Genomic DNA, 26,719 nt, shown 5'->3' with positions numbered 1-26,719 from the left:
GACCTCAAAGTTTTTTTTTTTTTTTTAATTTAAGGCAGGTGCTGCCAGTGAGGGTTTGGTGCTTGCTTTTTGACTGTACTGAGTTATCGCTGTTGTGTCAGCTAACAATTGCTTGTTTTAATCACTAAAATGCTTAGGAAATAGTTAAGTAATTGGCAGTTGGAAAACATAAGTCCCTTCATGTTATAGATCCATGCCCTTTCATGTTGTATTTCATATTTAACTGATTGAACAGTTAATACTATTTTACGAAATTAATAGAGTTTAAGTTTTTTCAGTTGGCTGTAGACTTGAAAACGATTTGTGGTTCCTAAGTAATGGATATGTGACAGCTTATGGAACAACTAGAATTCATGTAAAGTCTTATCTGTGATTCCCAGATGTGTGACCCTCAGATGTTGACATTATGAACTGCACGTAGATTTTTAGCATTGAAACTTACGTACACACAGGGTATTAGTGGTGAAGTAGCTTATGGCACCACTGACTACATGGCTATATCTGTGCATATGCTTAAATCACTAAAAGTAGAAATCAACCGCTTCCTTGATCAAAGATTGTACGGGGTGGCCGTAAAGATCGTGTGCAATTTAAAATAGTGTGCAATTTAAAATTGCACATGAACTTTATGGCCACCCTGTATACCAGTATGTAAGAGTTAAAAGGTCTAAATGGGGGCTATTCCCTGCTGATAAGGACTCATGAGTTGGTCCTTTAAAATGCTTGCTTAGGAAGATTTTATAATGCCTTAAACAATATTGAAGGCAGGATCCATATGAAGCTTGCTGTCACTTGTATCCCTAGAGACACACGGTGATACCTAGTACATAGTAGGTGTTCAGGAAATAAATGCTGGATAAATGAATGAATGCAAAGGTAATTTGGAGGAAATCTAATTTATATTATTCATTATATGTCTTCAATATATTTAGAAATAAACTAAGTACAAATAAATAAGCATTTCATAATACCTTTAATGGTCATAATTTCATTGTGTGGCTGAGCCAAATCCTCTTTTTGTTGAAAAAATCGATCCGTTCTACCCTTTTCTCTTAGATTTTTTGTAAATCTTGATCATGGGCAGTGTATTTGCTATAGATAATAATGTTGTTCTCAAGAGTGAATGTGGAGTCAGTCATTGTCCCAGATGTGATACGGTTTTTTGACTTGCTACACTGTTGTGCAGTCTTAATAATAATTACCATGATCCTTAATGATAACAATTCTTAATGAGTATTATTATTGTTAATAATGATTATATTTAATAATTACACCTAATACTCATTATCTTTAATAATAATAATTAGTACATGGGAACCAGTTGTACCATTGTATTATCTTTAGAACAAAAATATAAATCTGCAGCCCAGTAGTTTGTTCCCACTCTCTGCTTTCTAGATCAGAGTGAGTCAGGAAGCCTCTAGGGTCCTGGCAATAGGGAGGGACTTCTGGAAAAATTCCTAGGCATTCTGTGTATCAGGGGCCATACTCCTGTATAGTCATTTTTACCCAGAGGCCTTATTTTTGTTGTGAAGTACCTTTACCATGTACCATCTAAACTTCTGCCTCCCCTACCTGATGTCTGCTTGCCCACCCATACTTTATAACACTTGATTTTTCTTACATAAAGAGAAGACCCAGAGCAGATCCCTATTCCATAACATACTAATTTGTGTGAATTACATGGGACAGGGTCCATGTTTATCAGTTGTGTGTTGGTAAAACTTTGATCTTCTTCTGCCTTGGCTATGTTTAGATTTAAGTGCCTGTATGACTTTTTAAAAATAAAAAAAAAAAAAAACAGTTTAAAAATCTTTGGTGAATTAAATGCTTTTTGGCTTTTCACACTTTGATACAAAGCAGAGAAATATTTCAGTGACAACAGATTTCAACAGATTTTTAACTAGACTAATTTGCTTTATTCTTTAGGGTAGTTTACTTCTTTTCTCTGAAAACACTAGAAAAGATACTCTTTTTTTTTCCCCAGCAGTAACTTGTGTTAATGTATAAACTAATGATTTCAAACAAAGTTTTATATTTGGGTGTACATTTTGATATAAATTAAATGTAAGTTAAAACTTTCATGATTGGGTCATTTTCAAGCCAGTTTGTGATCTCTTTACTAGGATTAGAAAAACAAAACAATAACTTAACAAGAGGGACTTCTTTTAAATTCCTATTAACTTCCTTGTACATATTCACATAACAGCTTAGGTCCTGAAATTAAACATGCCTCCCTCCTAGGTATCTTATACCTGGAAGCGTCGAAATACATTTTTAGAAAAAAGCAAAATGCTAGTGCTGATTAATAGTTAATGATAAAACTACAGCTTAAAGATTCAAGGATTTTTAAGGTCACTGTCGCCTCACTTACGTGCCAGGGCATCTCTAGTTGGTGTGCTCTACTTTTTAATAGCTGGAATCTGGGGGCTTCTGCCAGAACCCTGGGCAAGTCTGTAATAATAAAGGGGGAGAACCCCACAGCTTCCCATTAGGCCCATCTAACGAAGAGGCTTGTTTAATCTAAACCATTGTCGATCACAGATGAGTGACTTTTATAACTGTCTCTTCCTTTCCCATCGTGGTGATTGAGATTTATCTTGTAATGTTTGTGTTTTGCTCTTGAATTTTGTCCCTCCAGGTTTGATGATTCCTGTCTTTTGCGTGGTTGAGCAGTTGGACGGCTCTCTTGAATATGACAACAGAGAAGAACATGCTGAGTTCGTCCTGGTGCGAAAAGATGTGCTTTTTAGCCAGCTGGTGGAGACAGCTCTTCTGGCCCTGGGGTATTCCCACAGCTCTGCAGCTCAGGCCCAAGGTATTAATCCATCTCCCTTCTCCTCCCTGAGTCTCCTGTGTGTCGTGATATGAGGAAGAGCATGTTTCCTGAAACAGTCGTCCAAACTGGGGTTAAAAGACAATTTTCAGGTTTAGCATCTTTCCCAAATTGTGAACAGCAGAATGTTTCTTATGGAGGGTCTTATTTTCTTTTTGTTTTGGGAAGCATTGGACTAGCATCTCTAGAGCTACAAAACCAACTTACATTTCAAAATGATCATCATAGGTTGTTAATTTGTCTAAGTCACTAAAATAGTGTTCTCAGGGCCAGTGCTGAGATATATGACTCCTAACTTATCCAAACTTTAATACACAGTGTATAAAGCATTCAGTTTTCTAAATGTACATATTGCTATGGGCCTATGACTTTTGCACTTTGTATTAGTTTAAATAGAAAGAAGATGTATCTTATTCTTTTGTATTTTTGAAAACTGGTTTATGCTTTGATGTGGTCCATTCAATTAAAAAAAAATTACAGTGTCTTTGTGATCAATTAATTTTATTTATTTAATTAAATATTAAAATTACATCATTATTTTAGTGTGTTTTATACAACACTGGGGAGCCTGTTGTGAGCTTCTGTTGTTGTTGTTTCATTCTAAAGCATAGCTCATTGTTCTTTCATGCCAAAGAATTAACAAAACAGATAACAAAAATACCTTCCAAACCTTGAATAATGAGAAAATCTTTTTTGATACAGTGGAATTATTATCCTTGTTTTTCAGCTAAAAAAACTGAATTATATAATTTATGATTATGGTTATAACTAAAGGAGAGAGATATGTAGCTTCTGTTATTTTGTATATTAATTTCCTATATTACTTTCTTTAGTGAGCATTTGTGTGTATGTCAAGGAGTTTTGCTATTTTTTGTGAGTGTTTCTTCATATCATTTTTAAGAACTATCAGTTAGAGCCTCATTTATTTTGATAAGGACACTGGGAGGGATTACACATTTATACAAAGTTAGAAATACGGTGATCAAGGACCTGGGATTTAAATTCCCAAGCTCTTGAATCTGATTCTGTAAATAGATCATCGCTTTTTAAAAAATAATTCTGTTTAGTTTTTACTATTCAAATTATACTTTAGTTTTACCAAGAAAGCAACTCATTTGAAACCAGGGGTCAAGAATTTTTTTTTTCCCAGATGGGTAGCACCCTGTGAATTATTGTGAGTCTGAATCCTAGCGTGTGGCCAGCCTGGGTACAGTGATACAGCTGAATTGTGGAGTCTGATGCTTTCAAAGCAGCATGATAAAAGATGGTTCATTTCCTTTCTCTGACGACTTTTCTTCTTGTGTTGAGGGATTTAGGATTTGATCCTGAGCAAATTGCTTAGCGGGCACCGTTACTTTTATTTCATGCTATGTACCTAACTGAAATAAAAGAATCCCTCCTCCTTTCCCCCCATAAACTTTTCATGCCATTTTAGGGATATTTTTCTCTGAATGTAAAGGTCATTGTATCCCACTGCTTGTATCCTGGTGTGCCAGCGTCCTGTTTGACAGGGCTATCCATCTCAGTTAGCACGGCTGCTCAACGCGTTGTGAGCTCACATGTGGAACACAGAGCACTAAGTGGCCAAGATTTGATTCTTGGCACATGCTGAGGGAAGGGGCTCTCAGGAAATTTGTACTAGGGAGCAAATTTGCACTATTCCTTTCAGGGATGTGGGCTGAGAGTTCTCCTCACCACGTGAGCTGTATAAGCAATAAATACCATCTGCAGGGAAGGATTATACAAAGGACAAGTTAAAAGTGATTATTTCTTTTCCTCAACATTTTGAAAATTAAGCTTAAAAATGTTAAATATTATACTTTTTATAAGTTATATCCATATTCTGAAGGTGTTCTAGATCACAGATGTACTTTATTTTGAGCAAAGATTTTATTACTAGGTCCTGAATTATAATCTCACAACTGTTTATTTTATTTTAAATTAGGCTGCTGATCTCTGTTTTGGGGAAATGGAAAATCTTAGAATTGTTTATTTTGAAATGACCATATTAGATATTTGTTGTGATTCAGATCATGTAAAGTGTGCAGTTTCCTGCATATTCTTGTAGACCAAATGACATGCATGATAAGACAGTTCATTCATGTGCTACACAAATAGCAGAGTGAGAGAAAGACTGAAAAAAAGGTAGAACACAATATGATTTTTTGATGATCCAAGGCATGAGGTTTTATGTGTGTAGTTTTTTTCGTTGTTGTTGTTGTTGTTTGTTTAATGTTTGTGTAATTCCCTCAATATAGGGGAACCACTGGGGGATCTCCTAGCAAATCCATTTGCAGCAGAGAAACTGCAGTGTTCTTGAATGTCTTTTTCATATACTGAAGAAGTTGAACAGAACTACACTGCAATAATAGTGGGTTTTGAGCCTATTTAAAAAATTGAGGCTCTTGAAAGATGATTTTTTTTTCTTTTGACATGACCAGAAAAGAGTTTCAGCAATTAAGTTGGAAGAATATTTCAGATTGCCTGTAAAACAGAAAATACATTAGCAATGTTATTATTTTGGAATAGTGCCCAGGTCCTGATGACAAAGAAGTAGACCTATGCTCTTAATGAACATGGTATAGTCAGGTTCTTTTCCTAAAAGGGCATTTGGATTCTTATTAAGAAAGCATATTTGCTTCTATACAATGATAGAAATCTTGCTAAAAAATGGAGCTTAGGGATTTTTCTCCCAGGGTTGATAGTAACTTACTTGTATTTGAAGGCCAGATTTTTGGACCTAAGAGAGAATAAGGATATGAGGTACTGTCATAAACTATGGGAACTGGTCTAGCTCACCAAAACCCTCCATTTCTCAACATACATATCACTGTCATTCTCAAGAATATGAGATGCAGGATTCATCAGATCTGTATATGCAAAAAACTGAAGGCTGGTAGGTCTTTGGCCTCTCTAAATAAGTAGACTAGGGTCTAATGAATTGCAAACACATTTTGCTATATGACTGTGACTATGTGTCTCTGCATCAAGTCTTTGAATCTTTTGGAAGAGGGGTCTTATCCCAGGGTATTGCTGCTGCTCAAGGAGCATCAGAGTCTTCTGATCCCCCAGCTTAACCCCAGCCCTCCCTTTCTTCTTTCTTCTTTCCTTTTCATCCTTTCAATCTCTCCCCATAAGGCTTTTGGGAATAGCTACAGAGCTCTCCGCACCATCCAGAGTTCTGTAGTCCGCTGGTTAAAGAGTGATGATAGACTTTGGGAGCAGCCGTGGTGGTGAGGTGATGCCTCACTGGGCGTATTTGACTTAGTAAGTGTATACTTTATCTCTCTCTTGCTTCCTGTAGATTTTAAAATAAGTTTCAAAATTTATTTTTGACCAGACAATTTTATTTAAAAACTAACATGCTTAGCAAAAATTGAACAAATATCCTTTGACTATTTTTTAAAAGTCAAAATTGTGGGTTCAAAAATAGGTGTATTAATCATCATTATTTATTTTTGATGTTGAAATACTAAACATTTATGCAGTAATTTTAAATGATGTTTTTAAAAAGTGGCTCAAAAAAGATTTATCTAGTAAGTATATTGGTCAAGCAGAGTGCTAACTACAGTCTCAATTGTGTAAAATTGCACATATATATATATAGAAGAAAGACAAAGGAAATAAATTAACATGTCAACAGGGTGGGTGGTAGGTTTATGTGGGATTTTCTTCTTTTTCTAATTAGAAATAAAAAATAGGAAATTCTACATCCTCTGTAAATTGTTCTCTGAATAAGTGGGAATTTGTTATGTCTACCTTAATTCCTCAATTTTGATAAGCTGTTTACTTTGTTCTTAGTTTGTTCATTAGTATTAAAACTTATACATAATACAGATGAATTTCTATTTTTTCAGTGGAAGATTACAAAAAGAATCATTAAGTCATTAATGAGCTCCTGTAATGTATAACTAAGAGATTGCTTAGAGTTTTAGTTGCTAGATAACAATTGAACAATTGCCATATTTTTGGTACTGTTCTACAAGATTTACATGTCTTTATTCATTTAATTCTCATAGTAGCCTTTTGAAACATAAGTTATCTCATGTTTCCCATTTCAAAGAAGAGGAAACTGAGGCAAAGAAAGAAGAGTAACTTTCCCAGGGCCACAGGCTGGTGGGTAGAAGACCTGAAATCTGAAATTCATTGAACTCAATTCCAGAGTCAGGGTCCTTAACCAAAGTGCTGTCCTGTGACTAATCTGCAACTTTAGTAGCTTAAAGTTGGCATAGGAGCTAATTCTTAATTTGATACTTGCTCTTTACTTTGGACGTAAGCCCTAATAGGCAGGGCATTTTGGGTTGGGTGCTTACTAAGTACCTGATGATTATTTTTATTTGATAGTGAAATTTATGCATTTCGTTTATGTGACAAAATATGTACAGATATTTTTTCGAGGTAACTGAGACAGACTTCATTAAAAATTAAACACAAAAAACCACAAAACTCATAGAATTGTTGTCTGTTGATGCTTCTTTATAAAACTAAATACCTATAGAGGGTCAATAATTGGTTGAGTGATTCAAATATACAGTTTTTGCTTATGTGGAAGGATTGAGTCCTGTCATGAAAATAGAGCATATTCCTAAGCTATACATTTCTTTTCTTTTCTTTCTTTTTTTTTGAGACAGAGCTTCAAGCTGTGGCATCACAGCTCACAGCAACCTCCAACTCCCGGGCTCCAGCGATTCTCCTGCCTCCGCCTCCCAAGTAGCTGGGATTACAGGCACCTGCCACAACGCAGCTGTCATTGTTGTTTGGCGGGCCCGGGCTGGATTAGAACCTGCCAGCTCAGGTGTATGTGGCTGGCGCCTTAACTGTTTGAGCTACAGGTGCCGAGCCTAAGCTGTACATTTCTGTTCAAAACTTAGACGTATTTTGTCAGTTGATCTTGACCTCATTTGTTTGAAGGCATTGTATGTAGGAAGACTAATTTCAGTCTCTGAAGTAGGAACAACAGCAAGGATAAATAGATAGAATAAGTTTTGAAGCCGAAATAGTAAGGATATTTTTATTTAAAAAATCTATTATTTATTACCATTTCATATATTATTTATTTATTTATTAGTGTATGCTTTTTAGTGTGTTAGCTCTTTACAATCTACTGTTGGGAAGATCTTTACATAGAAGGTTATTTTAAGGTAAATTTCATCAGTAGCAATGAATACCCTTTCAATTAAAATAGTTCAGTGCTTGAAATGCTCTGCTCTTAAATTAATCCTCTTGAATTTTTTCTTACGGAAAGATGCAACATATACAAATGCAAGAGATTTGTGTAATAAATATTCATGGAGTCCTCATCTAGGATCAACAATTAGAAATTCATGGCCAATCCTGTCTCATCTCTGTCTCTGTCCACTTCTTGCTCCTCCCCCACTGGATTATATCAAAGTGTAATATATCCTAGACATCTTATTTTATCCAGAAATACTTTATTAAATATCTTTAAAATATAAAAGTCTTTAAATAACTAAGCGCAATGCCATTATCACTCCTAAAAAAGGTAATTTTTAAAAAATCACGAAATATTCAGTAAAGATTCTAATTATCCTAATTATTTAATTTATTTGAAATATTCAGTAAAGATTCTGGTTTTCCTTATTGTTTAATTTATTTTAATTTATTTTTTTTGTGTTGGCTTATTCAAATAAAGAGCCATACAAATCTGTAAATTGCACTTGGTTGATGTGTCCCTTAAGTCTTTTTTAATCTATGGGTTTCTTCTATTCACGTAAATTAAATAAAAATTCTTTTCTAAAACTTAAGTTTGCTACTTTAATTCAGAATTATTTTTGTTTTCTAAAATTAATGAAGATTCTAACCCTAAAATTTCCTTCAAATACTACAATTTCAAATAAACAATTATTAAGCTCAATTATAACCTTGCAAAAGGAATTCAGAAAGTCATACTTTTCCTCTCTCCCTCCCTTCTCTCCTTACTTTCTTTCTTTCTCTTCTTTTTTCTTTTTTTTTGAGAGAGGATAGCAAAAAGGCATATGTTGTGTGGAGCCAAAAGGTTTCATATGCTCTGAAAGTTTGACATTTTCTCTATTGAAAAGGTTTAAAATGGTCTCTCGTCTTGTCTTGCTTTCTCCATTTCTTTCTTTGGCTCTCTCTTTCTCTCTCTTTTTATTTTTTTCACTTTTCCTTCTTTAATTAAACTCTCATGTTTGGGAGACTTTCAGTAGTTTTTTTCTTTATAAGGGCAATGTTGAAAAAAGGTGCATATTTAGAAATTTTAAGGCCTTGGAGCAAACTTTTAACAAACAAGCTGCTTTTTAAAAAATTCTGCGGCTCCCAAAAGACTGCTGAAAAAGCTACCCCAAATTACTGTTAACCATATCTCAGCCCTCATTAGAGCTGGATGGGCCAAAATGTAAAACACTGGCTTGGAGGACACAGTTCTTTATAATAGACCCCCCACACTTTTACCTCCTCTGCTACATAAAACTAAATATTCATGCATATGTGTGTGTGCACATATCTGTATTCACATGCACACAGTGAAACATGAAACATTACTATATGCTGAGGCTCACCTTATTTCCTTGTCCAATACATAGTTAAAATTAAACATCTTATATAAATGTTTATAGTTCTGTGTTCCTTATATTTGCTTAGGTGGACATAAATATGTAGCTAGATAATTATGGCTAATGTGAAGGTCAGCTGATGGAAATATTGTCTGTATATAGATTTGTAGAGTGAAGACCCTCTCCAACTTGATTTTCAGGGCAGTTGAGTAGGTAGTGCTTAATAAAAAATTATTGAGGGCAGTGAATGAATGTGTGATCTCACTTTGCCTCTGACCTTGCAATTTCTGTTTGAACGCCCATTAAAAAATCCTAACACTAGAAATAATTCATTAAAAATATCTAGCTCAGGCGGTGCCTGTGGCTCAGTGGGTAGGGCGCAGGCCCCATATACTGAGGGGTTTGAACCCCACCCCGGCCAATAAAAAAAATAGCAACAAAAAAATAGCAGGGCATTCTGGCGGGTGCCTGTAGTTCCAGCTACTTGGGAAGTTGAGGCAAGAGAATTGCCTAAGCCTAGGAGTTGGAGGTTTCTGTGAGCTGTGACTCCACAGCACTCTACCGAGGGTGACATAGGGAGACTCTAAAAAAAAAAAAAAAATAGAAATATCTAGCTCATTATTTCTTCCATGGTGAGGAAAGTATTTAGCAATGTTTTAGGTTGTCTGTTTTGTTTGGGGCAATTAGCCATGGTAGTAATTAGTTTTAGTGTATTTTTTTTTTTTAATTGCTTAAAGTCCTTCTAGGAATGTAGGCATTAATGCCCATGACCTGGAGGGGACTGATCATCTGAGGTATTTATGTAAACGATCCAGATTAAACAGACCTACCCACCAAGATAGATATACAGCCTTTATTTAATAATTCAGATGTGTCCCATTAAAATATGTAGCTCTGCGGAGTTATGGGTGTAAAACCTACAGCCAAAAATTGGTGATAATTTGGTATGATTTATATTGCATTTAATTTTTTATTTTATTCTCTTTTAAAGCATAACTGCCTTTTATTAATGCTTAGTTTTTAAATGCAAGGTAGTCATTTGCTGAAGACCTAGGTCCCTAAGTCTGTTTGTACTTGAAGAGGATGCAGTACAAAACTTATTTGGTAAAGATTACCTTCAGTAAAACGCTTAAAAATGCTTCAGCAGTGCTGTTACCTTTTGGGTAGATCCTTTCCATGTAAAGTTGTCTGTTGATGTAACTCTTAGTTTTGGCGTTATACCATCATTCCAAGTAAAGTCTATTTTGATACTCATTTGACAGTAAAAATGTCTTGGCCATAGAACATTTTATAATATTAGGATATTTTTTAAAAACTTCTGTTTCCTGATGTTTTCTTTTTTATTTGGAAAAGATTCCTCATCATTTAAATCTTATTTCAGTTAACATTTTGCAAAATTGTAATATTTGGTAATTGTAGGCCTGTCACCTCATATTTTAGTATATGTTTTACATTTATGCTTTGTCCAGATTTTCTGAGATACACGTTGTATTTTTATGTTGGAATAGGACATCAATTCCATAATAATTCATTTGTCTGAAAAGTATCAGTAAGTAGTCAGTTTATTTATTACTTACTTTGGTAGCTTGGCATGTGAGTGGGACCCAGGGCTCATGTCTTCCACCTGCAGTGTGGTGGAAGAAAGGCTCAGTGCTGGTTGTGAGAGGCAGAGTAAAAAGCGAGCATTCAACTGTCCAGTCACACATGGGCACCTTGGTTTGGTTTCCTAGGTGCCAGATAGATTTCACATGACTGTGATGAGCATTTAAAACCCAGGGCTTTTAGACGTAGTGTTTTTTATTTTTATTTTTTTTGATGTAGTGCTTTTTTTGACGGCAGCTTTGAGAGCTTTAAAAGGGTCAAGGCTCTAGAACATGTGCCATGTGCTTGCTCAAAAGCAGTAATTGGCAAAATTATTTGTGTGTCAATGAGAGAAAACACAAAAGTTTCCCTCTATCTGTCTGTCTCTTTTTGCTTTGAAGAAATATCACTCAGGACAGAACTGCTGCGAATCAGCTTTACTATTTTACAAGCTCATTTTTCTTAAGTTGGGAAAGATTGCTGTAGGCTATATGCAAATCAGACGGCGCTGAGGTTCCCCTTCAGCTTCCAGCTCAGACTCAGCAGAGATGCTTCTAACATACTCTTTTTGTCAGTTTTATAAATTAAATGGTGGAATGCTGAAAAGCTCATAGCACATTTCAAACCTCTTCCCTCAGTGATTTGGTTGCACAAGCCTAATAATCTCTCAGATAAAAGCCTACCATTATCAGAGCTCAGTTAGGAGTCCAGTTTATTCTTGAGTAAAATCCCTGGCCAGTTTTTACCAACTTCAGACGGTGGTTCTTCTTGAGAATATGTGCTCGAGAGTGACAGTAATAACAATTCTAAATGTCTTGTTTTATTATGAATACAGTAATTCCTTAAAGGATTGGGGAAACTTCCTTTAAAGGGAGCCTGTTTTAGATAATCTGCAGTGGAAGATATATCAAAATTACTTGGGGGGATGAAACCACTTTATTAAGATCTTTAGTCTTCTGAACACTATTGTAAGATAATTGGTCGAGTTTTACTATTCCCATTTTGTGGAGAGGAAAACTACAAAGAAACTTTTAAAGATTATACCTTGGTTCTCTGGTTCTTTAGCATCATATTGTTTCATCCATTCACGTAGCAAATATTCATTGTCTTTTATTAGTCAGGCATTGTTCTAAGTGTTGGGGACAGAGCAAAGACCAAATGTATAGTGCCCCTACCCTCAGGATACTTCCGCTCTTATATGTAGAAGAGATAGAGAATCAATAACTCTCGAAATATTAAAATGTTTGGACCTGATGTTATTATATATTATGTTTTTGTTGACCGCGTTCTCTCCATTGAGTCTAGAATTCAAACTAATAGAAACTATACTTTACAGGTACAAAACCCAAAAATTGACATTTTGAAATTAGTAACTTAATGAACACATATGTATATTTTTAAATTGGGGAGCTTGTTTGGAGTTTAAGTCACAAAATTAGATTTGGTATTTTGGCTTGCATTTTATAAGAACCTATTTTTTAGACCCCATTTTTATGTATTTTATTAGCTCCTTATCAACTTATAAAATTAAAAACAAATCTTTTTCTCATAATAAAGTAATGCTTATTAATTACAGAAAACTAAAAAGTAAAAAAAGTAGAGAAACAAAAATTTCCCATGGATCAACTACCTAAAGATTAGTATAGGTAGCTGTTGGGTTATTTTCCTTTGGTTATGTGTGTATCGTTTGTTCTGTGTGTACTTTTTACATAGTTGAAATCATATGTTTTAGGTGTTTTCATTTGTGGTTCTCAGTTAACATTATAATGTGTAATTTTTGTATTTTTTATTATTCTAATGCTTCATAACAGATTGGGTTTTCAAATCAAATAAGAAACACTAATTTCTTTTGATTGTCTAGAATGGTGTTTTTCAACCTTGTGTATCCTACAGTGCATTTGAACATATAACTAAACTTCCCTGGCATACTTAAATTATGTTGATTAAAAAAAAGTTAAAAAATAATATACTTACTGTGCTTTGAACTTTTTTCAAAAATAGTTTAATGATCTTTAAACATTTTCATAGCACACCTAAGATGCTCTCACGCACACTACTGTGCTGGGGCACACCCGTTGAAAATCACTAGTCTAGAAGTATTTAGAAGTAGTCAGTAAATTAGGGCATGTTAAGTGCAGATACTGTACTAGCACATGCTAGGTAAGCAGGGTGGTTTACTCTAATATTTATGTGCATATACAGTTACCCTTTGAAAATAAATTTCTTTTCTTTTTTTTTTTTTTTGTAGAGACAGAGTCTCACTTTATGGCCCTCGGTACAGTGCCGTGGCCTCACACAGCTCACAGCAGCCTCCAACTCCTGGGCTTAAGCGATTCTCTTGCCTCAGCCTCTCGAGTAGCTGGGACCCGCCACAACGCCCGGCTATTGAAAATAAATTTCTTTCCATTGGCTTATGTTAGGTGAAAGGCCAATTATTAAAAAAAAATAAATGAATAAAAGAATCTTTTTGACATTGACCTGCTTTCTTCCTTACCTCTTCATTGTGTTAAAAGGTTAAGTTTCTCTCCTCTCTTTAATGTAGAAGAAGGGTAAAAGGACATTATGTCATTCAGAAAACTTTAGTTAATTGATTTCATTTGTTTTTGCAATTGTCTTGTTCTTGCCCACATTTGGGGCTTTTTCCTCCTTAAAACATACACACACAGTGTTATGTGGGTTAGTTACTGAGTGCTTACTAGTTTCATAGTGACAGTCCTGTGTTAAGATGTCTCTTTGTCCAGGCATTAATAACTGATGACAGTTTGTCTATTTGTCAGCTCAGCTCCTGATTATTTTTTAATTTAATTCTTTTTTATTTTTTTCTTTATCTGTTATTTTATTTTCTATTTCTGTTTCATTCAAACCAGAAGCCTTTGATTTTTGCCATATGCATTGAGATTTTATGAAAGAGTCTTTGGGAGAATCCCTTTCTTCCAAAGGATTTTTCAGTGTTTGAATTGACAGAAGACAGCCAGTATTGGAGGTAGGGAACTTGTCAAACAAATCATGAATGCGCCCGTGCTTGCAGGAGTAGTAGGCTGTAATAATCCCTTTTGATGCTTTGTTCATCCTGGACCTCAGTCCTGTTGGGCATGGAAGAGAGATGAGCATCCCTCCAACTGCCTTCTGCATTTTATAGTTCTAAAGTGGCCGCACCTTCTTTCACAGTCTTCCCTGTAGCTTAGCAGGTGTGAGGTGGCCTAGCTGAATTCAGACGTTTTTGGCCACCTATCCTAAACCTTTTCCTGGTAGCATCATTGGCTCTCTTCTGATAGTCTCCCTTCTTGTGCGCTTTTCTGGAATCCTTTGGCTCACACTGAGGTCTGTCCTCAGAAATAGGGATCATTCTTCTTCTATGTGACCATGTTGGTGCACCTCCCTCCCCCACTAAGAGAAGTTTTTCCTTTCAATAAATATCTAGGTGTGTTTTCATAAGAGACGTAGTGAAGGTCAGTCAGCATTTATGTAGCTCAAATTGTCTATGAAAATGTACTCATGTAACCAAAAATACCAATTTGTATGAAAAAAGAGTTTTAATTATGGTATTGACATTTTTTGTTTCAGGTTAGTTGAGGGTACAAAATGATATTGGTGTTTTATTACAAGTATGCAAATCAGAGATATCTATGGAACATATTGTTATACGCACTATACTCCTTTTTTCCTTGTAACCCCTCAGTAGATATTAAAATGCACCCATTTTCAGTTTTAAATTAATGCAGTTAAGATGAGCAATTGCTTTTCTCTTACTAGGGTGAAGTTCCTGTTGTGACTAATGATAAGACTGTGAATCTGTTTGAGTCTTTTAACCAGATAAATGACAAGAAATGGTCCATTCTCCCCAAATAATAAAATGACTTATTTTATCTGGGGTAGAGGAATGGCATGTTATCCCAGGAAACTGAGGTGTTACTTAGTATTTAATAAGGGCTCCTGGCTCTGTTATCTTGAAGTTCACTTAAATAAGCAATTTATCATTCAAACAAGCATCCTCTAAGAAGATTTTTTTCTCTTATCTCCTATTGGAATGCCTTAGTAGTAGCCAGAAAGATACAGTCTTATGAAGCTTTCTTGTCCATTTGGTCCTTAAAAGGAGTGCTGTGGCTAGTATTTCTAATTATTAATGCTAGCAGACACAAGCTTACTGTGTGTCAGACACTATTCTAAGTGTGTGGAAATGTTAACTCACTTAATGCTTACAACTCTTGTGTGACATAGTTATCATTCTCTCCATTTTACAGCTAAGGAAACTGAGGCATAGAGAGGTTAAGTGATTTACCCAGGGCACACAACAAGTAAATGTTGGGACTGGGATCTAAATGTTTAAACTCAGGTATTCTTCCTCTTGAGACAGTGGCTTAGTCATTACACAGCCCTCTGCCTCGGTGTGTCATGATTAAGACATTGTTCTGATAGCAGGTTATTATTAAGAATATAAATAAAAGGCCCTATATCACCTGACCTAATTAGGCTAACTCATTAAAATGCTAAATATTTCTTCCTCTTTTTTCCTTTATTCTTTTTCTTCAAGGGGTACTTTGGGAGGAAGGGAGAGAGAATGAGAAATTCAAAGACATCACAAATGCATTCTACTTAATCTGAAATATTTTGATGCTTCTGGAAAAGTGAGATGACTTAATTTCATATATAATTGCATGAGGAATTATAAATTATGTTTTCTAAAATACCTATGACACTAAACCACAAAATGAACAGATAAAACTGATTTGTTCTCTGACAAATCAAGATATATGACAGTGTTTTCATTACAAGTGCCGTTTGTGTGGATGGAGCAGCTGAGTCTGCTACATGATGACAGGAATCATTCCCAGGCAGCGCAGCTTCCACATGGACATCCCGAGTGATTTATAACCCATGCTGAAATTTTTTTAAAGCATGCCGTCAAGCAAAGTCCAGGTCAAACTTCTGAAGTCATGGAATTCAGATATATTTTTCTCATTGACCTTCTTTAGCATAAATTCCATAGAAATAAGTCATTTTATTATTTGGGGAGAATGGACCATTTTCAGGACACTGGAGGTGCCATTTAGAAAATTATCTTAGTGCATTTAACGATTTCTTAGAAATATGTGTTGACTTCTGGAGGGTAATGTAGTCACAGTAAGACTGAGTAAGAGCTCTTGTTTCTTCTCATTGGCCTAAAAACTGTGTGTTCTCGATCTCTGTGGTAGTAGAACGTGAAAACTCAAAATTTGGATGTTGTGAGTGGAAGCACTTCTCAAAGGACCTATGTCCCCAAGCTGCCACAGTCATTTGTTTGTCCTGAATTTAAAAAGGGCTTTGAAATGTGTGGAACCAAATAGTTCTATTTGTAGTACTGGTGATTCTGGGAAAATGCAAGCACGGCCTTCAGAGAGAGCGTTGACGTGGGTTGATTACCAGTAGCCCTGGATTGTTGTGTTGTTTTTGCTATGCAGTGATGGATTTTTTCCTGAGCCAGTCAGAATCACTCGCCTGGTCCTTTTGTGATCCATGACATAAGATTTGTGATGAGTGGGCAGGAACAGGAGTGGAATCCAGACTTTTGGGTCAAAGAGGATAAAGAGGAGCCCCATATAGCAGACCCCGGTCTATTTTGCATCAGATGCTAGCCTGATGAATTCAGATACACAGGGGACATTATTCCTTTTAACAGGAACTTGTATTTAAATGCTTTATGCAATATTTTCTTTTTAGGTGCATTTTCCGTTATGTGTAACAAAATGTTGGCTGAAAGTGATTATAATTTAAGTGTTATAGTTTATTTAAAGAAATAAAATCAAGCAACAAATAGCATTGTGTAAAATTCTGAGAATATAGAAATAAACCAGGTTAAGATTTGAAAGTAAAGGTCACTGATAAAATTTCACAGATGTACATTAGATTTTCTTTTTTAAAGTCTGAATATAATGGACATAAATGGTTAAAGCAAATAGTTTTACTAGTTTCTTTTCCTTGAAGAACTATTAGGAGTTGTTCCTGGCTGATTACCATGGCTTAGCTTATTTAGCAGTCAGATTATCTGAGAGCTAATGCTGCACAGCAGCCATGAGCCTCCAGTTCCGCATCTTCCACAGTCTTGTTGGATTGTGAGGACCCTGTAGAACAGTGTGGTGGTTTGGTGTCGTGGACTCTGGAGTCTGACGGTCAAGCTTATGATCTTGGTGCTATTTCCTAGCTCTCTGATTCTCAGCCTTAGTTTCCTCATCTGTAAAATTAGGATAATAACAGCAATTCCTCCGCTGGAAGGTTGTTAGGAAGATTAAATAAAAAAATCCAAATGAAGTGCTTTACATTACCCTTGACACAGAATAAAGGTTGTATAATGTTTATTGCTATTATGATTCTTGTTGCTGTTATGACATTACAAGGCATAAGCCAGCTATAATGTGTTAACTTCTTTTGTTTTCCATAGCTTCAATTCACATAGCCTCCTTTTCTGAGATAACTGGATGTAAATTGCCAATATTATTTCCTTTATTTTATTTTCTTGAGCTATAGGAATAATCGATTCTCTGATATTCCTTTTCTTAATTGACAATATTCTATTTCATGGCTCTGCATCAACTTGGAAAGGAGTTATTTTCCTTTCTTCCAAAGCATTTAATGTATTTATGTAGGCTGACAATGTAATAAAGCTGTCCTCTCCAATCAACACGTTGAAGTTGTATATTTTAAAAGTGAAATAGCCTTAAAAAAATGAAATAGCTTTAAACTAATGACAAATGAAAATTTAAATATTCACTGATGGCCTTATATCTAGTGAGTTAATTTTTTTAGTCAAGTGACAAGTATTTTATATCTGTTCATTTTTTCTTCTATAGAATTCTAAACATTGAGTTAACTAAGTACAAATGCAACTTGAATGTAGTGAAGCCATCTTGTTTAGCACAACTTTCTCCATGATTGTGTTGAGAAAACAGGCTATTTCCTCTTCCATTTCTCGTCTGATATAGTTGCTCAGATCTTTACTTTTCTTCTCCAGTGGTTCCACTTGTGGAACTGCCTCCAAGCAAATCTAGGGATATGTGGAGCAGAAAGGATGTAAATTATTTCCTCTGGGAACACATTGTCAGTAGGTATTTGTGTCCTAGAAAATTTGAATGTAATGAACTTGTCACCCTTGAATCATTGCTCTTTCTTTCCATTCTCCTTCCTACAGTATTTCACAGGGGGTAGCTTCATGCTGAATTCCATTATTTGGGTGCACATTTACCTGACCTAAATGATAGCTTAAAAAAAAAAAAGTGATATTTGTATGACTAAAGAGCCCAACTAGACAAAGACAGTAGGTTATGCTGTGTTATATTCAGTTATGCTACAGAATCTGCAATTAACTTATAAACAGGGCAGTATGACGTGAAATGGTGAATTCAAAAGTAGTAGTTTTAATGTAGTTCTTATTTATTAATTTCTTTTCCCTCATCTTTCCAATCTTCTTCCACTTTCACTACTTGTCTCTCTTTTCTTAGTATTTAAAGCCTTCCTGTCTTCCCCTATTTTTTTAAAGCAAGATTCAATTCTTAAAAAAAATAAAAAATTAAACCTGAATTACCTGTGGTAAAACATTTGAAGAAGTCCTCTCTCTTGCCAACTGGCAGATGTGTGGTCCCACTGTGTTTTTGGCATATGTTTACTTTAATACTAGAATTACCAACTAAAAGCTAATAATACTCTAGGAAAAGTATAATTATGAAGGTAAATCTGTATCAAAAATTGCATGGTGTACCTCAAAGTCAAATATAATTATTAGTGGATAGTCTTCTGTTTGATAATCATCCATTCATAGATTTGTACATAAAGTAGTGTTTTTTAAATTGTGTAATTTTTAAATTCATTCAGTTTCCCACAAAGTACAATCCATTAGATCATAGACAAAATAACCTACTTTGGCATAACAGAACCATACCTAAAACACTAAAATAAAAATATAAAGGTCCTTCTGCCAAATATATTATAATATGATTTCTGCCAAGTTCTGTTTTTCACCTTCTGTGTCTAGTCATTTTATTTTTACTTTCTTGAGTATTCACCTATACCAAGGTCTGTGCATTTGACAGTTACCTTTCTACCCCATGGCCTTTCACAGCGGCAGTGAGGGCAATGGTGATGCTGCAATTTGGCATATGGGCTTGGTAGGGCCAAGGATAGCCTTACACAGCAGGACAGCTCACAGAGGGTGGTGCTGGGCCTGGAAGCCACCCTCAGAGGTCTTAAAGAGCAGGAAGGTGCATGATGCCAGGAAGGAGAAGGCTGGACCAGTATAGGTTCCTTAGGTCTCCCTTTTGATCATAAAGGTTTGCATGGCCACGGACAACTGATATGGGAAAGCATTAGGGAGGTGATAGGCCACAGGTCATACCCAGCAAGCATAGCCTCACTAGGGACTCAGGGATTCAGTCTGATGAATGACATATTCATTCTTCTATCAAATTAAATCTACAATATTGTTTTTTTTTTTTTTTTTGAGACAGAGTTTCAAGCTGTTGCCTTGTGTAGAGTGCAGTGGCGTTATAGCTCATAGCAGCCTTCAACTGTTGGGCTCAAGTGATCCTCTTGCCTTGGTTTTTCTATTTTTAGTAGACATGGGGGTCTTTCTTTCGCTCAGTCTGGTCTCAAACTCGTGAGCTCAGGCAATTCACCCGCCTTGGCCTCCCAGAGTGCTAGGATTATAGGTGTGAGCTACTGCTCCTGGCCTACAATATTTTAATATAATTCATATATCTATTTATATTATTTTGAGTGAACTCAGTAATTTTTTTTAGCCAGCATTCATATTTGGTATTAAATGCTTATTATAGCAATGTGATTTTGAATGTATTATGCTTAGTAGCTTATTAGCTTAGTAGCTAATAAGTTAAAACAATGCCATGTAGCATTTTAAATAATTCACATGGCTAATGATTAGCAGCTTTTCTCAGAGGTTTACAGTAACTTATGACTTAGTCTTGATTTCAATTAAATATGTGCAATAGTCACTGTTTTAGTTATTTTAAATACCCTGTTTCCCTGAAAATAAGACAGTGTCTTATTTTAACATGTGCTCCCAAAGATGCACTAGGTCTTATTTTCAGGGGATATCTTATCTTTCCTGTAAGTAGGTCTTATTTTCGGGGAAACAGGGTAGTTATTTCTTTGAAGCCAGGGCCATTGGGTAGATGACAAATTTACAGCCATTCTCTTAGTGAAGATAATATTTTCCTCTGGGGCTAGTGGTCACACATGTGTAAGGCATGTATTGTAACCATGTACTGTGAAGGACAATGTGTGTGTTTCTTGCTTTAGGCCCTATATTTTAATATGTAAATATTTGTGGCTTTCATTCTTATTTGAGTTAGTTTTTTTTTTTGGGGGGGTTTTATTCAAATTACACAGTCTCTGTTGCAATTGTTGTGTAATTTTTTCCTCCTTTAATTATCCCCGGTGTTTTGCAATATAAACTTAATGCATCCTCAGCACTGCTTGTGATGTAGCCTTTCCCGTGTGTGGCTCGCTGTGCAACATGCTGCTCATTCCCCCCTCTTGCATATGGGCCAGGAGTCATTCATTCCCTAAGGGATAGGTATGTGCAGATGGGTCCAGTGAGACCTTGCTGCTGCTGCAGTCCTTCTGTTTTGTTTGTGATCCTAGAGGAGAGGAGTGACCAGCTAGCTATATGCTTTTCTTAAGTAGAAGCCACATGGTGTTTCTAAAGGAAAGGCTTTTGCAGATTGGGGCTTATGACAAGCGGGAGAGGCTGGCACAGGGAGTCTTGAGTGAGCGCTTTGACATACCGAGTCACAGCCCATTATCACTTGTGCTGGTGTCAAAACAATGCAGCAGTTTGAACTGCAGCTCCCTCATCCCTGCTGTCACACACTCCTGCATAAGTCATTAGAGTCTTGGCGTGGACTTTTTCCGGATCAGTCAGAGATGCATTAGTAGAGGGGAAGTGTTTATTAATTGAATTTGAGAAGTGACTATTAATCATCTGCTATGTATCTGGCATTGTGCTGGGGGAGGGAGGGTTCCCCTACCAATATGACAAGGCCCTTGACCTCACGGTGCCTCTTGCCTGGGAGGAGGGTACATAAGCACAGTGGCTGTCATAGGTGTGGAGGGGAGCAAGCTAACCTGCTGTGAGAGTTCAAGAAAGGGAGAAATCTCATCAGGTTGGAGGGATTAGTTTAGACTTAAGAGGGATCACATGTGAGAGGGGTCTTGACAAGACTGCAAGATTTTGATAGGCAGAGAGGAGGTGAGACAGACAGTTGGCAGGCATTTCTGTTTGGCTGGTATGCAGGATATGTTTCAGAGGTATCAGGACTCAAGAATCTATTGTAAAGAACCTTGGATGCCAAGCTAAAAAGTTAATGTTTTATTTAGTGATCTCCTACTTGAGACCACCATTTCAAGGTTTTGAGTCAGTGGAGTGCTATGTTAGAAATATACCAGTCCTTACTAGGATGGCTGTTAAGTTAAGGTTACAGTTGAATACATGCAACAGAACCCTACCACAGAGGTTTAACAGAATAGGGGAGTTTTATTTATCCCATGGAGGTGACCAGTACAGAGGATGCCCCCAGGGACCTGGGCTTTGTCTTCATTCCTGGCTTCCTCCTGTTATGATTGCAAAATGACTGCTGGATCTCCAGACATCCAGTTCAGATTCCAGCCAGTAAGGAAGCAGGGAAAGAAGGGCAAAAAGGTAAATGCTTCTCCTTAGGATGCTTTGCCTTTATTGTTCTGGAAGGAATATCCTCCCCTAGGCCTTTGCCATTTATTTCAGCCTCAGGTCCAGAGAGCCTGGGAAATCCAAGTTTTTCATTTGACATAGTGCTGCTCAGAAAAAAAAAGGAGGATTATCTAGTAAAAAAGAAGGGAAAAGTGAATATTGGGTAGGTAAGTAGCATTGTTGGCCATAGCTTGTTTGTGAATCTATTGTGGGAAATCAGAGAAGGTAGAGAGCTGAAGGGTAGAAAGCTAACATTGCCAGTAAAGAGTCTTGATGAGACTCAGAGAAAAAAAAAAATCTCAGAATAAAGTTTCACTTTTAGTTTGTTTAATAAAAAAATATGGGACAATGAGTTAGAAAACCTAGGCCTTAGATCTGGCGTCATTATTAAACATGCATGTGTTGAGAGAAGCCACTTTTGTGAACCTCAAGTTTTCTTATCTATAAAATCGGAGACTTCAAAGTCTATAAGCCAAAATCTGTGATGCTAAGAAAAAATTGCACATGTGCTTTTAAATACTATTTTCAGATTAAACACCAAGGAAGTTATAAAAGTGAATATACAGATTATGAGAAGATATAAATTTTATTAAAAAAAGTTTTCTCCTAATTTGAGACCTAGCAATAATATTTCACATATTAACTTAAAATATAGTATCTAAAAAAAAAAAACAACAACACTCTGTAATATTCCTTGGCATTGGTGTTTTCTGTTATCATCTATACAGTACTTACATTTATTTACTGTAAGGGAAGTAAAAGATAACAGATTCATTCTTGAGCCCCTGCTCTAACAGGATTATTTATAATGTGACGATTTATTACAGTCTTTTCTGATAAATACTTCAATTACATTCTCCATGTATTTTACAGTTCCATCTGGGGCAGCTTGTCCTATACACAGTGAAGATACACAGTTTTTATTTCTCATCCACGACTTATCTCGATGGAGGGGATGTTGTTTTTGATCTGTCCCTGATTTTCTCCTAAACTCAAAATGATAAAGGACTAGCTCTTAAGTGCTTACGTTGTTTTTATGTGGCGGGGGATACAAAGAAATATGAAAGTTGGCCTCTACTTTTGTGGGGCTTGTGATATAATTGGGAAGAGAAGACACAAACACAGGGAGTGAATCGAGAACAGCGCAAGAGGCTGAGTAACGAGGTGCTGCCACAGACGCCCTTGTCTCTGGTGTCGTCTGTGCCAGTGGCGTGTGCAACTACATGAGGGTCCCCCACTCTCGTTCAAGGGTGTCTTCACTTGATCTTAGCCAGAAGGCCAAGAAGCAATCAAGGGTGTCTTCTGTCTTTGCTCATTTAATTGCTGACTCTTTCCCCTTTTGGGGATTTTGCTTCATAATTTGTCCCTGGAGTTCTGTGTCTTCTATATTCTCTCCCTTTCCATTGGCTCTTTCTGTTTGTAATACAGAAATAGTCAAGATTATTCCAAACTAAACCAGAAATCTCAACATTTTCTTCCTGGCTTAGGCCACCACCATATTTTATCTCTTCCCTGTTAAATATTTTCAACAATATACATTACTCTATTACAACTGGTGTGTCATGAGAAGATCTTAGGTGTGCCTTGAAAAATTTTAAAGTTCAGTAATTAAATTATTTTCGAAAGAAGGTCAAAGTGCAGTAAGTATATTATTTTCTCTCTCTCTCTTTCTTTTTTTTTTTTTTGATCAACATAATTTAAATGTGCCAACAGAAGTTTAACTGTAGGTTCAAGTGTGCTGTGAGATAAAAAAAGGTTGAAAAACACCGCTCTGTTTTTAACAATCTAGCTCTCATCTGTCTCATCTTTCTCAGGACAATAGTGCTTTTCTATTCACTAAATTTAGCTGTCCCCTAGTTTGTTTCAGGTCTTTTCTTTTTTTCTCCTTCCGAGGATAAGACTCCTTGCATTTCCTGTCCTCTTTCAGGACTGAATTTCCCATAGTTCCTCAGAGCCACCATATTCCTTGAGTCTTTGCCCTTTTGCATTTTTCTGCACTTGATTTTAGCCAAAAAGCCAAGAAGCGATGATCCTTATGCATTTTCTGAAATGCTTCCCCCCTCCAGTTCATCTGGAAAAGTTAAGACCCATTTACAATTGAGGTTATCTTCCCAGGAAGATCATCTCCCCATCCCGCTGTCTGTTTACCAAAGAGCTTTACTTACTTTCTTCTCTGTGCTCTTCTGACTCTTATCTTTGTAAGGGTAGTTAACACACTGGATAATAGTTTTATCTGTCGACATATCTCTTTTCTCTCTGGTCTGTGAGTTATTCTAGTCTAGGAAAGATTTGTGTCCATACCTACTGCTTGCCAACAGTTTACACCATACCGTAACCATTATAGTGATTATACTGCCGGCTTGGGAATCACATATTGATTCATATTTTGACTCTATGACTTGTTTGTTTTGTGACATTGGATAAGTTTGTCAACCTCCATGTGCATTACTTTATCTATAAATAAAAATAGTACCTGCCCTTAAAATGTTGCAAGGGTAAAATGATATCCAAGCAAAATCCTTAGCATAATGCTTAGAACATAGTAGGTATTTATTAATATGAAAATAATAAAGTTTTGGGATGATGAAGATGGGAAGTGAAAAAACAGTTTTTGTCCAAGACATGAAGAATGACTTGGAAAGAAGTCTTGTCAGATGTAGCAAAGGAGGTTTTGCTAGAGAATGAAAAGGGAAGGTATGTGGCAGAGGAAAGTAAATGATTCAGTATGATTTGAATTTGATACATAGGAATATTGCCCAAATAAGGTCTTTATCGTAAGTAACTACCCTAGATTAATACGTAGTAAATGCCATTTATTAGCGATTACTACTTGGGCTTCTTTAATTAGGAAAAAGTTTCCAGGCATCTAAGATCACTAATGGAGCTTTAGAAGTAAGAGGCAAAAAGGATTTTTATAGTTTTTAAAAAAACTCTTTATTTTTGTATTTACAAAGGTTAATGTAAATGTTTTACCACACCATAAGTGTATGTTTTGATCTACTTTTACACTTATTAACTGCTTAGTTATAGTAGGAAAATTCATCATAGGTTTTAACACTCGCTTTTATGATAGCTTCATGATGTAATTCCTGTGTAGTACATTGCATTAAAAAATAGTGACCACCCTGAGCAGATGGTGAAAATAATGGTGTATTCATTCTTCTTGAAATGCAGCCTAAAATTTCCATAGTTAAAGTTATGGTAATATGTACTGAGAGAGCAACTTTTCAGAATTGTAATCTCACCTCACGGTTGGAGATTGGGTAAAGATGAATTCCCAGCATTTTTGGTCCAATTTTTTGGAGAGAAGCAAAGTTTGCAGATGATACTGGACAATATGGAGTTCTGATAAATGAGGCATTAATACAGTCTTATTCTAATTTTGAAGCTATCTGAACTGAGGAATAAGTGATCAGTAATAACAGTTTAACTCGAATACCAATTGAGACAAGAATACTCCCCTGCCCCTGGGAACAATGACTCCTTTTACAATGTAGGTACAGAATTCAGCAAGGTTCATCTCAACTGCCTCAACTATCATTAAACTAATCTCAGAGCCTAGGATTAGATTTGGCTGATCCAACTGTCCTTTCAGGTCAGAGTTCAAGGAGTTCTGGTTAACTTCTTTGAGCAGAAGCAGGGAGAAGAGCCTGCTCATGATATTTTTTTAAGCGAAGGTTTTATTCTGTTGTGCTTTTGAAATTCCTCAAATAGGCTTCACTGCTATTTGAGAAAGCTAGGAGTAGCTTAACAGAGAAGAAGGCAGTTTTTAATATCTGTCATAGTCTGTGCAGATTATTAATGACTCTGGCCTATAGAGTGTGTACAAACCAAAAAAAAAAAAAAAGTGAAGGTGGGGGCTTTGATGGAATGAGGGGGAGCCATGCTGAACTTCCTCCCTCTTGAATTCTCTGCAGATTTATAATTAAATCCAGACTTAACAGCTGTATCATTACATTGGGAAGATGAGCTAGAAACTCTTTTGAAGTTAAATTTCTTAACGTTACCCCCTATAGTAGAAGGGGCATTCACACTGTGATCAATGTTAAAAATAAAAGAATGCTAAATAGTGCATGCACATTCCCAGCAAAGATTCATCCTTCATAAGACATTTGTTGTAGGTGGTGTTATGACGCCACAGTGTAGAAAAATCTTGTCTTGATTTTTTTTAAGTAAGGTATTAAAAATATAAAGTAAGCAGAGTTGGAGGGCGGAGATTAATTTAGCCATGATAAATATGTTAATTCACCATTTTGTCCATGGAGAAAACTGTTCCTTCAGGGAAGTCGTATTGACTATGCATCCTGTGTACCACATAGGATCCACTGTGTGGCAGCCACACAGTGCTCTAAGTTCAGGTCTCTATTATTTTCTTTGATTCTTGTTTTACTCAATAAATGTACTGTAAACACCTTTCCTTTCAGTGAAGTGTAGATCGCCATTAAAATAATACAGCTGAGTAGTATACAGAACAGAGAAAAACTGGATTTGCTATTGGGATTATCGTTGAGTCAGAAAACGTAATTAAAGACCATCTCTTCCCCTCCTCCACCATATTTAGGAGTCTCCTCCATGACTTCCCGGTGAGCTTTATCCAGCCTTTCCTTGGCTTCTTTTAGGGATGAGGAGCTTACTTACTTGTGAGGCTGTAGATGTCACAGTCGCTCTTGTTTTATGATTCCTAGGGATTGTGAAGGAAATTGTCTTCATAGTATGCAGATACTACTTCCTTTCTTATAGCTCAGATATTTGGAATGTGTGATCATCCCTCCCTAAGATGTTTTTCTTTTGGTAGGCTAAGCAGTCACGGGGTTGAATATATACGTTTGGTTCTCTTGGCTCTCCTCTCATGTTCTGTATCACCTGTATCTGCTTGCTTGCTAGTTCATGGCCCTCTGAGGCTAACTCAGCTTCTTACCTCACATGTGATCTTGACTTTCTGTGAATACATTAATTCTTTTTAGCAGATGTTCACTATAGTGGTCCACATGGAGTTGCCTCAATAAAATAAAGTTTGTTTTTGTTTGTTTATGTTTTTCACATGCCTTTATGCAA

At 36.1% G+C, this 26,719-nt stretch overlaps 1 protein-coding gene across 2 annotated transcripts in view; it reads left to right on the top strand.

Annotated features, from left to right (window-relative positions):
• SATB2 (SATB homeobox 2) overlaps window positions 1–26,719 on the top strand; it is a 188,201-nt gene that overhangs the window by 26,592 nt on the left and 134,890 nt on the right. For both annotated transcript variants that reach the window (XM_053598062.1, XM_053598061.1), the window contains one exon: window positions 2,642–2,818. In XM_053598062.1, coding sequence (XP_053454037.1) covers window positions 2,642–2,818 — 177 coding nt within the window. The remainder of the gene's footprint in view (window positions 1–2,641; window positions 2,819–26,719) is intronic.

Source organism: Nycticebus coucang, chromosome 7, assembly GCF_027406575.1.
Source record: "Nycticebus coucang isolate mNycCou1 chromosome 7, mNycCou1.pri, whole genome shotgun sequence".
NCBI lineage: Eukaryota > Metazoa > Chordata > Mammalia > Primates > Lorisidae > Nycticebus > Nycticebus coucang.
This window is presented reverse-complemented; position numbering and strand designations above follow the sequence as displayed.